The sequence below is a fragment of the Chiloscyllium plagiosum genome, unplaced genomic scaffold (assembly GCF_037043375.1).
Source record: "Chiloscyllium plagiosum isolate Xiang-an unplaced genomic scaffold, Cpla_swu_hap1 HiC_scaffold_10, whole genome shotgun sequence".
Lineage (NCBI taxonomy): Eukaryota > Metazoa > Chordata > Chondrichthyes > Orectolobiformes > Hemiscylliidae > Chiloscyllium > Chiloscyllium plagiosum.
The window spans coordinates 75066858-75078977 of NW_028270148.1; the positions used below are offsets into that span (position 1 = coordinate 75066858).

At 41.7% G+C, this 12120-nt stretch overlaps 1 protein-coding gene across 2 annotated transcripts in view; it reads left to right on the top strand.

The window, feature by feature from the left end:
- The window catches only part of zdhhc14 (zDHHC palmitoyltransferase 14), a 193398-nt gene extending 183584 nt beyond the window's left edge, over positions 1–9814 (top strand). Inside the window, exon 9 of one of the 2 annotated variants that reach the window (XM_043696153.2) lies at positions 8606–9814. In XM_043696153.2, coding sequence (XP_043552088.1) covers positions 8606–9007 — 402 coding nt within the window. In that variant the 3' untranslated portion in view covers positions 9008–9814. The remainder of the gene's footprint in view (positions 1–8605) is intronic. The other variant, XM_043696154.2, reaches the window with a different exon arrangement.
- The last annotated feature ends 2306 nt before the right edge of the window (positions 9815–12120 follow it).

Here is a 12120-nt window from a genome sequence, read left to right on the forward strand (position 1 = left end):
TTGGGCAATGCCAGTGAAGCACAAATACAATTAGGGATCTTTTTTGTTTGAAAGCCATGGATACACAGCCATTTCAGATGGGAAGAATGTGCACATACTATGCCAGTTTAAACTCTACAAAGCAGGTGGCAAGCATTGTCAGCTTTATTTCTGAGGGCAATGCCTTGACCAATCCGAGTCAACGTGCCTCATGTAAGCTTTAAATAAAGCTTGGCAATTAACTGTCAATCATCAGAAATTGGTGCACTCACCATAGCATCTTACCATCCAATCAGTGCTGAATTTCACATTGTTTAGATGCTACTTTTCCTTTATTTTATTGCTTATGAGTTGTCCTGACCAGTGTAAAATGTAAAACTTTGACAGAATGTGCCTTTTCTTTCCAGCAATGCTCCAGGCCTGTACTACCAAATTGCTATTTGCACTAGAAATATGCTTACACTTTTTTGTGTGAATAGTGATAGACTCTTCTAAGTTTATTTTTGAACACTTGAGTAAAACTTCACTTTGAAGAATGATATTTTTTTTCTCCGGTGTTTTAAAAAATAGTTATTGTAATAAGTTTTTCAAACAAATCATTCTTTTTGTACAAATATTATGATTGTTCATTGTCCTAAAATTGTCCTAAAATATCCAAATAGATATTGAGTCATTTGAAATATTTAAGATTGATATTGCTAGATTTTTGTTACTTGACAGTACCAAGGGATGTAGAGCCAGAATGAATAAATGAAGTTGAGATGCAGATAACCATGATCTAATTGAACAGGGGAACAAGCTAAGGAACAAAGTGAGCTAGTTTGGTATCTAAGTTCTTCCAGTTCCAGCCTGGGGAATGTAGGAGTCATAGCTGCTTCTACCAAATGGTGCCTAGTGTGTGAACAGAAACTGCCCTGACAATTAATGTGACAGTATCAGTGTAATCTCTTCTTTAAGGAAAATTGGGGTTCACAAAGATCACCCTCAATTACTGTTTTTTACATAATTTTCCTTGAGTGCCTAGTTAAAATTGAGACAATTAATGATTATGGGCCATTTGGGTGGCATGGTGGCTCAGTGGTTAGCGCTGCTGCCTCACAGCGCTAGGGACCTGGGTTTGATTCCTGCCTCGGTTAACTGTCTGTGTGGAGTTTGCATATTCCCCTCGTGTCTGCATGGGTTTCCTCCGCATGCTCTGATTTTCTCCCACAATCCAAAAATGTGCAGGTTAGGTGATTGGCCATGCTAAATTGCCCATAGTGTTAGGTGCATTAGCCAGGGGTAAATATAGGGTAGGGGAACATACCATCATGGAACACAGAGTCTGGGTGGGTTACTCTTCGGAGGGTCGGTGCGGTCTTGTTAGGCCGAAGGGCCTGTTTCCATATTGTAGAATATCTAATCTAATTTGCTTCATTCTACCTCCAAACCACAAAATGTTGCCTTTCATAATACAGTACTGTTACAGAACCAGTCTTTTGCAATCACATAAATGGAAAATAATTTTGCTGTAGTATCACTGCCACTGGTGTGGCTGGTGGATTTACCAGATAATGGGCAACTGAGTACTCGCCTTGTTAATCTGTGCCACCATCTTCCTTTCCTCCATATTCATTTTGCATGGTGGTCTGAATGTCTGACCACTGATTGCTTAATGTTGCAAAGGGGCATGATTGATTTGGTGAAAAAAAACTGGCGGAGTTCAGTCTGGAAACCTGAGATGTCCTCCATTTTGGAGATGATAAAGATAGATCAATGTCTTCTAAAGATAAGAAGCTTAAGAACTATGAATGAGCAGAATAATTTGTGGATCAATGTACAGAATTCATGAAACAGTGGTGGCCCAGTTAAATAAAATGTTAAATGATAGATACTAAACTTTACCTGCAGGTTCTGCTGGTCTCTGCTGGTCCTCTGATTCATCCCTTATGATTTAAATTTGCTGCCTATCTCTGTTGATTGGTAGTTTATGGAAAGAACAGTATACAGCACAAAGACAGACCCTTCGTCCTTCCAAGCCAGTGCCGACACATTTTGCCCTTCCATACGAAAACTGTTTTCATTTGCAGGATTTGTATCTCCTCCAGTCCCTTCCTGTTTATGTATTGGTCCAGGTGTTTGTTGAATGCTGCTAGTGTGTCTGCTTCCACCACCACCTCTGGCAAAGCATTCCAGATACTCGCCACCCATTGTGTGAAAAAGCTGTCCTGCACATTTCATTTAAACTCATCCCCTGCACTTTGAAACTGTGTGCCCTAGTACTTCCCACTGTATCCATGCCATTCACGAACTTAAACTTTTATCAGGTTGCTTCTCAGCCTCCTGCGTTTCACTGAAAACAAACTTAGCCTATCCAACCTTTCTTCATAGCTAAAATCCCCCATAGCAGGCGACATCCTGATCATTTTTTTCTGTACCCTCCAAAGCATCCACATCCTTCTCGTTGTGTGGTGACCAGAACTGTATTTCGGCCACACTTGAAATATTGCATAAAGTTCTATAAAGCTTCAGCATGACTTGTCTATCCGTGCACTCAAAGCCTCTTTCAATGAAGGCAAGCATGCCATAGACCTTTTTATACTACCTGCGCTGCCACCTTCAATGATCTGTGGACCTGCACATCCAGTTCCCTCTGCATATCAATACTCCTAAGGGTTCTGCCATTCACTATATGATTTCCACTTATACTTGACCTTCCAAAATGCATCGTCCCCCCATTTGTCCACATCTTGGTCTGCTTGTAGGAAACATCACTGTCAAGTCAGAACATACCGGGAGACATCCTGACACGGATTCTCAGTATTTTTCCCAGCTTTCCTGACTGAACATACCATCGTGGAACACAGAGAGACGGGGATGGCACCTTCCTGATCTGTATGCACTGTTTCTCCTTGGTAGCTGAACATTCAGAGGAGTTGAATGGGCAATTTGCAATCTGCATTGGATTTTGTGTTGCATAATTAAAATTTGATGACAGAAATGCTGTCATAGATATTATGCATTATATATTCTGGACAAAGACTAACAGCCACATACATGTAAAATTAAAAATACCCCCAAAAAAGAGTAACTTTTATCAGTATAAGAATTTATTTAACCTGATGTTGCTGATGAAGATTTCACAACAAAAGAATGCTGAGATTGTGTTGAAGAAGCGAAGGTAATTGAACTATAGCACTAAATTTTCTTCATTTTCTTTTTAAAGATTGTTCATCAGTTCACACTAGAGAATATAGTAGACTGTGATTAAGAATATCCTTTATCAGTGCTAGGCCTTAATTAACCAGTAAATACCCCAAGCAGGCAGACTTGTTAATTCTGATTGAGAGACAAAAGAGCTTTATTTCTGCGGCTCTTAAGAGGTATAACTTAACAATGCAATCTTTTATTGTAGATATCTTAATTGTAAAACCCCTTATCTATTTGAGTACCTTTATTACACCCACCCTTGACCTTATTTGCTCTAAGGAGAATAATTCCAGTCTCCCCACAAAACTAAATTATCTATGATCCCTCTCCAATAAATCTGCTATCAACCCTCTCCAAGGTGTTGAAACCTTTTCAAAATGCTCTGGCCAGAATTGCACACATGCTGGCTATTGACCTCACATGCTTCCAAGGAAATTTTTGTGTATTTGCCAGCAAATGTCACACTCTAATGACATCTTCCCATCTTGTTTATTGCATGTTACATGCTAAGTCATCAAATGCAAATCTGTATAATTCACGGGTATTTGATGAAGCCACATATTAATAAGCTTGCCTCCTTTCTGTAAGACAAGTTCTTATTGCAATACCCTGAAGTGGATTTGAATAAGATGAGGAATAACTCTTTGCCAGGTCCTGTGAATCAGGAAGCCCTGGAGATTCCAGGCACAGACCGACTTTTGGAGTATCAGGAATGGAGAGTCAGGAGGATTGGAGCATCAGTGTCTTTGCTTTTATCTCTTTCATTCTATGAGTGGCATGGTGGCTTAGTCATTAGCACTGCTGCCCCACAGCGCCAGGGACCCCAGGTTCGATCCCAGGTTCAATTCCAGCCTCGGGCGACCTTCTGTGGGGAGTTGACATATTCTCCCTCTGTTTGTTTCCACAGTCCAAAGATGTACAGGTTAGGTGCATTGGCTATGCTAAATTGCCCATAGTTTCCAGGGATGTATAGGCTAGGTGGATTAGACATGGGAAAATGCAGGATTGCAGGGACAGGGGAAGGGTCTAGGTGAGGAGGACGTAAACTGGGACACTGAAGTGTCAATTTACAAGAGAAGGATCTGAGAACTGCTGCTGCATTATTGCAGAATATGGAGGCTTCCAAATTTAATTTTTTCGTGTTCTCAATAAGGTTTTGATTGTCTGCAGTCCCCTGTAGAATGTGTAGTATCTTTGGAAACTATAGCAAGGCTTAGAATGCAAAAGTTCTTGTTGCCACTGATGGCAATCTTTCTCCAGCATCAAACTATTGACATTGTAGCTCTGCCCTCCAGCATCTCCTCTAGCCTGGAAGAGGTGTGCAATAGCATTAACAGAAAAATGACTGGATAGGTGCTTTGTTCACAGATGTCCTGCGACCTACTGTTGTGCTGATTGTTGGAATATATTTATCCCTGTGGGAATAGATCTGGCACAATGCAAACTGCATACATGGCCCTCTCTCACAAGAGTAGTGCATTTGTGCCACTGTAAAACTCTTCTTCCACAGCTGTTTGGGTGTTAATTAGTTAGGTGGACCAGCTACCCAGACAACAACTGAAATGGATCAGTCTACAGTGAGAGATCACCCACCAATAGGATCCTCAGTGCTCTCCTTAGAATAAGAGCAATCTTTCAACAGCAAAGCTGAAAGCACAAGGGCAAAACCGTTAGAAGGACTGGTATTAGGAAGAATAAATTTTAAAAAAAAAAAAAAAACAGGGGTCGTACCAGGCTGATTATTTAATAAATTTCCTTTCATGGCTGGAGTGATTCAGGACTGCTTTCTTGCCCACCTGTTGTGGTGCTGTGGGCCAGCCTAACTTTGGCAAAAAACTGAAGAGGAAGCAGGTTATTAAGTTCAGAAAAGGAACACTGTGTGGTTGTATGCAGATAGGTTCAATAGCTGCAAAATTTGCAATGTCAGCTGGTATTTGTCTTCTATGAGTCAATTAAGGATGAAAGGACTTAGCAGAGTTGGGGTACTATTTCAGGTGAAGCACACAGAATTGCTAATCGACAGCTTCCCTGTCATTTGTCTTCTCTTCATCAGAGCCAAGTCCATGTTCACTGTCGCTTCATCTCCAGGGTCCACTTGGCAAATTCATGGATGCCACCATGGAGTGGCAACTTCGAGGGTTTCCTTTCTTTCAGAATCCCAACATCAATGTTTGTTGAGAGTGTAGAATACATAATAGCCCCTTGAAAACATTGCTATTAAGTAGTTTTAATCAAGCAGAAATCCATGCACCAACTGGTTTTGTTGGAAAAACATGGACACAATGCCTTATCACATGATAGCATGGCACCACCCAGACAACAAGAATAGAAACTGAATTATTCATGTGGCATGATATGTGATAACTCCCTGATTATTGATGTAGCTGCCCCAAGGGAAGTCTCCTGTGGTGGCCTGAGTGCAATCGATGACATCCTGTCCTTGTGAGAATCTCAACGCTACTAAGCCAATAGACACATCACATTGGTCTTTTGTCGTACAAGCCCTTTAGAAGATTGTGTATGTTACTTGCTTCATTTGTGAGGTTTTTGCCAACTGGCTGATGTATGCATGTCAGCTCCTGCAGCCTGGAACAACCCAGAGGCAACAAGGTCAGCGCCCACGAAACATTGCAGTCCACCATCTGTTGTGGACTCCTCATCTGGCTGCATCTGCTGACAAGGTCAGGAATAATTTTGAAACCTGAATGAAACTACCTTTGATACATCTAGAAATAAGTAGTCATAATTCCTGTACACCTTTGTGGAGTTTACTGGCAGCTTTCCATCCCCTGTCTGCATTCTTTCCCCTTCCTGGCAGTCTTCCTGCAGCTTGACCCGCCTCCTCCATCCCTTCAACTTCTAGTCGTCTTGCTCTTTGTGCTTCCTTTATTTTTCCTCCAGCATTCAGTTAGGATATAATGCAGAGAACCAGTCTGTTTTATCCTGAGTGGTCTGTTCTTAAGACCTCGACTTGCCTCTCCCCACCTTACTTCATCTAACTTTATTAGCGTTTATTTTTCTGATGTGTTTGTCTATCTTCCGTTAAATGGATTTCTACTATTTGTCTTAATCAAATGACAGCCACTTAACCTTATGACAGTAGGTTTCACAGTCTAATCACTCTTTGCTCAATAGGTTTCTCCAGACGTAGTTCTTTGATATAGCAAAGAACTGCAGATGCTGAAGATCTGAAACAAAAAGAAAGTGCTGGAGAAACTCAGCAGGTCTGGCAGCATATGTGGCAAGAAAGCAGAGTTAATGCTTTTAGTTCAGTGACCCTTCCTCAGGACTGATAGTAGCTAGGAAAAGGTGGTATTTATGCAGATGACAGAAGGATAGGGGAGACAGAGTGAGTGAATAGGTGGAGACAGAGCCCAGAGAGTGACAAAGATAAGCAAAGGGAATGCTGATGGTGAGCCAGGGAGGAGAAAAGCCAATAATGGGGACAATGAGTAGATGAAAATGGGTTGGCTATGCTGAAAGCAGCCCATATTATGACGTGGCCTGAGCTGTGCGGGTGGGTAAGGAATGTGAAAGGTGGTGTTCAGGCTCTAAATTCATTGAACTTGACATTGAGTTCTGAAAACTGCTGGGTTTCCTAATGGAATGTGATATGCTGTTCTTCCAGCTTGTGCTGAGCCTTACTGGAGCAATGCACTGGGCCAAAGACTGAAGTGTTGAGCAGGTAGCATCGTGGTGTATAGAAGTGGCAGGCAACTGGAAGCTTGGTCATTTTTTGTAGACAGAACACACTTCCTACACTTATGTCCTCACCCTTTCACTTCCCGCACCACCAGCCTCTCCATCCAAAGGAGGTGGTCATTTTACCACCTCCAGAGGGATGCCACCACCAGACACACATTTCCTTCCCCTCCCCCTCCCTTTCAGCATTTCACAGGGGCCATTGCCCTCAGGAAATCCTGGTCAACGACTCTTCCACTCCCCAATTTCCCCATTCCACCTTCCCATACAATTGCAGCTGGTACAACACTTGTCCATTTGCTTCCTGCTTTCTCACTATATAAGGCCGTAGAACACCTTGCAGATGAAGCATTGATTTACCTGTATTTCACTTAATCTACTGTATTGCTGCTCACAATACGGTCTCTACATAGGGGAGACAAAACACAAGACTGGGTGACTGCTTTGCATAACACCTGCATTCTGCCCATAACCCTTTTTGATCTACTCGTTCTCCCCATTATCTGCTTTTGTTTTCTCTTGGCTCATTATCAGCCATCCCTTAGTCTGAGAAAATAGGCTCTGTCTGAACCTATCTGCCCACTCTTGCCACCCCGCCAGTGGAGGTGCCAGTGTTGAACTGCGGTGGATAAACTTAAAAATTACGCAACACCAGGTTATAGTCCAACAGGTTTATTTGGAAGCACAGGTTAAAAAGGCAATAATATTTCACAAAAGTTTTGTTTTTTATTGTCTGGAGTAAGATTTTTTTCTATCCAGACATATCATAAGTGCCCCTCTAAATATTTGCTTGTTTCAAGTCTAGCCCAGATTCATAGTGAAAACTGAATTCACCGTCAATTTTGTTGTGCCTTCTTAAAATTGAAGGAATTAAACTTGATGAAGGAGCAGTGCTCCGAAAGCTAGTGCTTCCAAGTAAACCTGTTGGACTATAACCTGGTGTTCTGTAATTTTTAACTTTGTATAGAAATCCATTTGCACCTATTGAAGTTAGTTAAAATCATTTTTGTGTGACTGACATGGCTCCAGTAATGTTTCTGACTCTTAAAGAAGCAACATCATGGAAACATTGTTTGAGTAAGGTCTTTTATTTATATATGAAGAGTATACAGAGATCAAAGAATTAATCCATACCTATGGAATTAACCACATGTTCCATATTCTGTGCATTGTTTGGGTGTCCAATTTGTATGTTGGTCAAGAATGCCCTGCAAAAGAATTGCATTAAACATCTAGATTCAAATTACTTCTGTTGCATGCGAAATAGGATGTACATATTGGAGATGAATTTCAACACCTCACTAATTCTTTATTTGATCCAATTAACAAAGTCATGTTATTTAAAAATTAAATTGCTTTTGTTTGCTGCTAGGGCATAGAGTTCAGTAGACATAGTAATTGTTTTGAGCTTTTTCTATATTTGTTCTGTGGCTGTCTAAATCACTGGAAATAATTGGCTTCAAAAAAGCTTCACCATTTCTGTTCCACAAGAATGTATTTGTGTTTGCATTCAACTTGTATTAGTTGCTAACTAATTCAAAAATGGAGGAAAAAAAGTTTTTGAATGAAGTCTAATGTGCATGTTTACTTAATTTTGCAATGTAACTGTGCTTCACATAGATTGTATTCAGCATGATTACTAACCTTTTTCCCATTCTTTTCCCACCATTTATCATTATTATACATCTTCCATATTTCTGATGCTCCGTACATCTGTTCTCCATTTATGCTGCAGTGTGATCAGGACCAATGCATTCAGAGCACTAAATTCGTTTTGCAGGCAGCAGCCACACCGCTGTTACAGAGTGAATCAAGCCCAATGAATGAAGAGCTCCCTGTCCCAGGGAAAATGACAATTTCTTCTCCATGTGCCACGTTGACTCTTGGGCAGCCAACACCTCCACCGTCTACATCAAGCCTTGCAACAGAAACCATATTAGCAGATACATTGCCATTGAAGGAAGCCTGTGAAGGTCACCACTTTCTTACGCCAGAAGAGGCTCCATCACCTCCTGGAATGCTCACCCCAGGTAGCCCACTTACTCACAGCCACACAATGCATGTCCTGAATGCAGTCACCCAGGATTCAATGCACGAGGATTCAGTTCGTGGCCTTGTCAAGCTTAGCTCAGTTTGACACCTCTTATGGCCATTTTAATCTTTCCCAATTCCAGATGTTACCTGGAACTGTCAAAAGATTATCAAGAAATTGCACCATAATCCCATTACAAACTGACGTGAAATAACAGATAATCGCTTCTACCCTGTAATGAAGAATATGTGCCATTATGTGAAAGAAGAAAATGTGTGCTCATGAGTAATTCAGACTAAGAAGCAACACTTCACTGACTTGTTTTATCTATGAAGCAATGGCAAAAGACTTTCAACTGCACCCAGATATTGTACAACAGTGTAATTTCTATTGTGCTATATTTTCAGAAACTTGTGACACAGTGGAGATTGGTAGGAATGACTCATGACCTGTTGAATTAAAAAGTGAGAAGATGGAGTGAATCAGTTGTTAAACTCAGCATGAAAGCTTTACTCATCTGAACATGTGTCTCAACTCTTGTGAAGGTGGTTAAAAGTGAATAATCACAAGGTCTTTTGTTGAAGCCTGTTTTGACTGCAGTCTAGGATACTGTGTTGCATTGTAAACAAATGTTACAGACCAGTGTAAAACTATTGAATACAATGGTGATCTTTGTTTTCCAATGACTGAATGAATGCAATCTATTAGCCTTCATTATATAAAATTTAAATTTTGGGTTTATAGGATCTAAAGTATTGAGGGCTGCTATTGTCTCACACCATATCATTTATCTCTTTCTGTGAAGTGTTTGAGAAGGAACTGTTCTGTGCCATGTCACCATTTAAATCTGGTGATATTTATTTCCTGTGGACATTAATAAATTGATTTCACATTTTATTCTTTAAATCCTTGGCACTTGTACGTAATGGAATTACTGTGCTTAGCTTGAGTTTTTGCCAATACAAGTCTTGTTAAATTCATAGAACCATACAGCACAGAAGGAGATTCTGCCTATTGCGTTTTTACCCACTCTTTAAATAGCTATCACATTACTCCTACTTTCCTGCTCTTTCCAAACATCCCTATCATGCTGCAAGTATTTATCAAGTTGCTTTTTGAAAGCTACCATTGAATCTGCAAAGACCACCACTTCAGCCGATGCATTCCAGAACATCATTACTCATGTTAGAAATTCCCATCTCCCTTACCAATGCCTTTGCAAACTGTCTTCAACATGTGATTTCTATTTGGCAATCTCCCTACCAATATTTACATGATCAAAATCATTCATAGTTTTGAAATTCCATTAAGTCTCCTCTTTGTGTAAGGAGAACAAACCCAACTTCCCTCAACTCTCCCTTGTGCCTTTTTACATTCCAAAAAAGTCTACTTTGACATCCTTCCTAAAGGTTGGAATTACTAAAGTATGATCTCCAGAATCAGTCACAATATTCCTGCTGATGCATGACTAGGTTTCCCATAGTGTCCTTGATCTTGCACTTTGTCTGTATTTGTAAAGACCAGGCTTTTAGAAATGCATAGTGATTATGTCCTTGGATTAATAATTCAGAAGAAAGGTCCAGAGACACAAATTCAAATCACATGGGAATATGAAATCAGTTAGTTAAGGAAACCTATAATAAATAAGTCAGTGGTGCCTGTTTGGCAACTGGATTGCTGTTTTAAAAAAAAATGATTCATTCTTCTCCTTTAGGAAAAGGAATCAACACAACATTGTGGTTAACTCTTAACTGTCCTATGAACTGACTGAACAGGCCGCTCAGGAGGAAGTGAAGACTGCTGGTGCTGGAGATCAGTCGAGAGTGTGGTGCTAGAAAAGCGCAGCCGGTCAGGCAGCATCTGAGGGACAGAAGAATCGACATTCGGGCATAAGCCCTTCATCAGGAATGAAGCTTATGGGCCAGGGGTGTTGAGAGATAAATGAGAGGGGGATGGGGTTGGAGGGGAAAGAGCTGAGAATACCATGGGTAAGTGAAGGTGAGGGAGAAGGTGATAGGTCGGAGAGGAGGATGGAGCAGATAGATGGGAAAGGTGATGGACAGGTCAAGAGGGTGGTGCCAAGTTGGAGGCTTGGATCTGGGATAATGGCGGGGGGGGGGGGGGGGGTGGAAATGAGGAAACTGGTGAAATCCAGTGTGGTTGCAGAGTCCCAACGTGGAAGATGAGGTGTCCTTCCTCCAGGTGGTAAGGAGTGGGCGATGGTGGAGGCCCAGGAGCTGCATGTCCTTACCAGAGTGGGAGGGGGAGTTGAAGTATTCAGCCATGGGGTGGTGGGATTGGTTGTTGTGTGTCCCAGTGATGGTCTGTGAAACGATTCGCAAGTCGGCATCCTGTCTCCCTGATATAGAAGAGACCACATCGTGTGCAATAGATACAGTAGATGACATTGGTGGAGGTACAAGTAAATTTCTGTCAAATGTGGAAGGATCTTTTGGGGCCTTGGACAGAGGTGATGGGGCAGGTGTAGGCGCAGGTTTTACACTTCCTGCGATGACCAGGGAAGGTGCTGGGAGTGGGGTGTGGGCTGGTGAGAAGCGTGGATCTGACGAGGGAGTTGACGAGGGAGTCCGGAACGCTGATAGGGGTGGGGAGGGAAATATGTCCTTGGTGCTGGAGTCTGTTTGTAGGTGGCAGAAGGATGTTGATGCGATGTATACTGAGGTTGATGGAGCAGAAGATAAGAACCTGGGGGTGGGGGGGTGTTCTGTACTTGTTGCATTGAGAGAGGTGGGGTTCAACGGTCGAGGTGCAAGAAGTGGAGATGTGCTGGAGGGTATTGTCGACCACGTGAGAGGCAAAATTGCGGTCTTTGAAGGAGGCCGGGTGGTATATTCTAAGATGGAATTGAACACGCTGCTCAGTTGTATCAAACCATTATGACAAGTATTCCATCATATTGAACAAGTACTGGGAATAGTAGGTTATACAGAATATACTCCCATCAGCATCACAGGCTTTCTAAGGGCCGCTCTTGTGGTGCAGTGTTGCTGTCCCTACCCCTGAACCAGAGAAGCTGGGGTTTAAGTCCCACTTGCTCCAGAGTTCAGTAAAATCATCTCTGAACAAGTTGATTAGAAAAATGGGTTAAATAAAAAGGAAAAAAAGTCGTTGGCTCGGTAGCAGCACTATTGACTTAGCAGAGACCTGAAAGACCTATCTGCCAGACTGACTGTTTTTACCTAACTGAGACAATGACT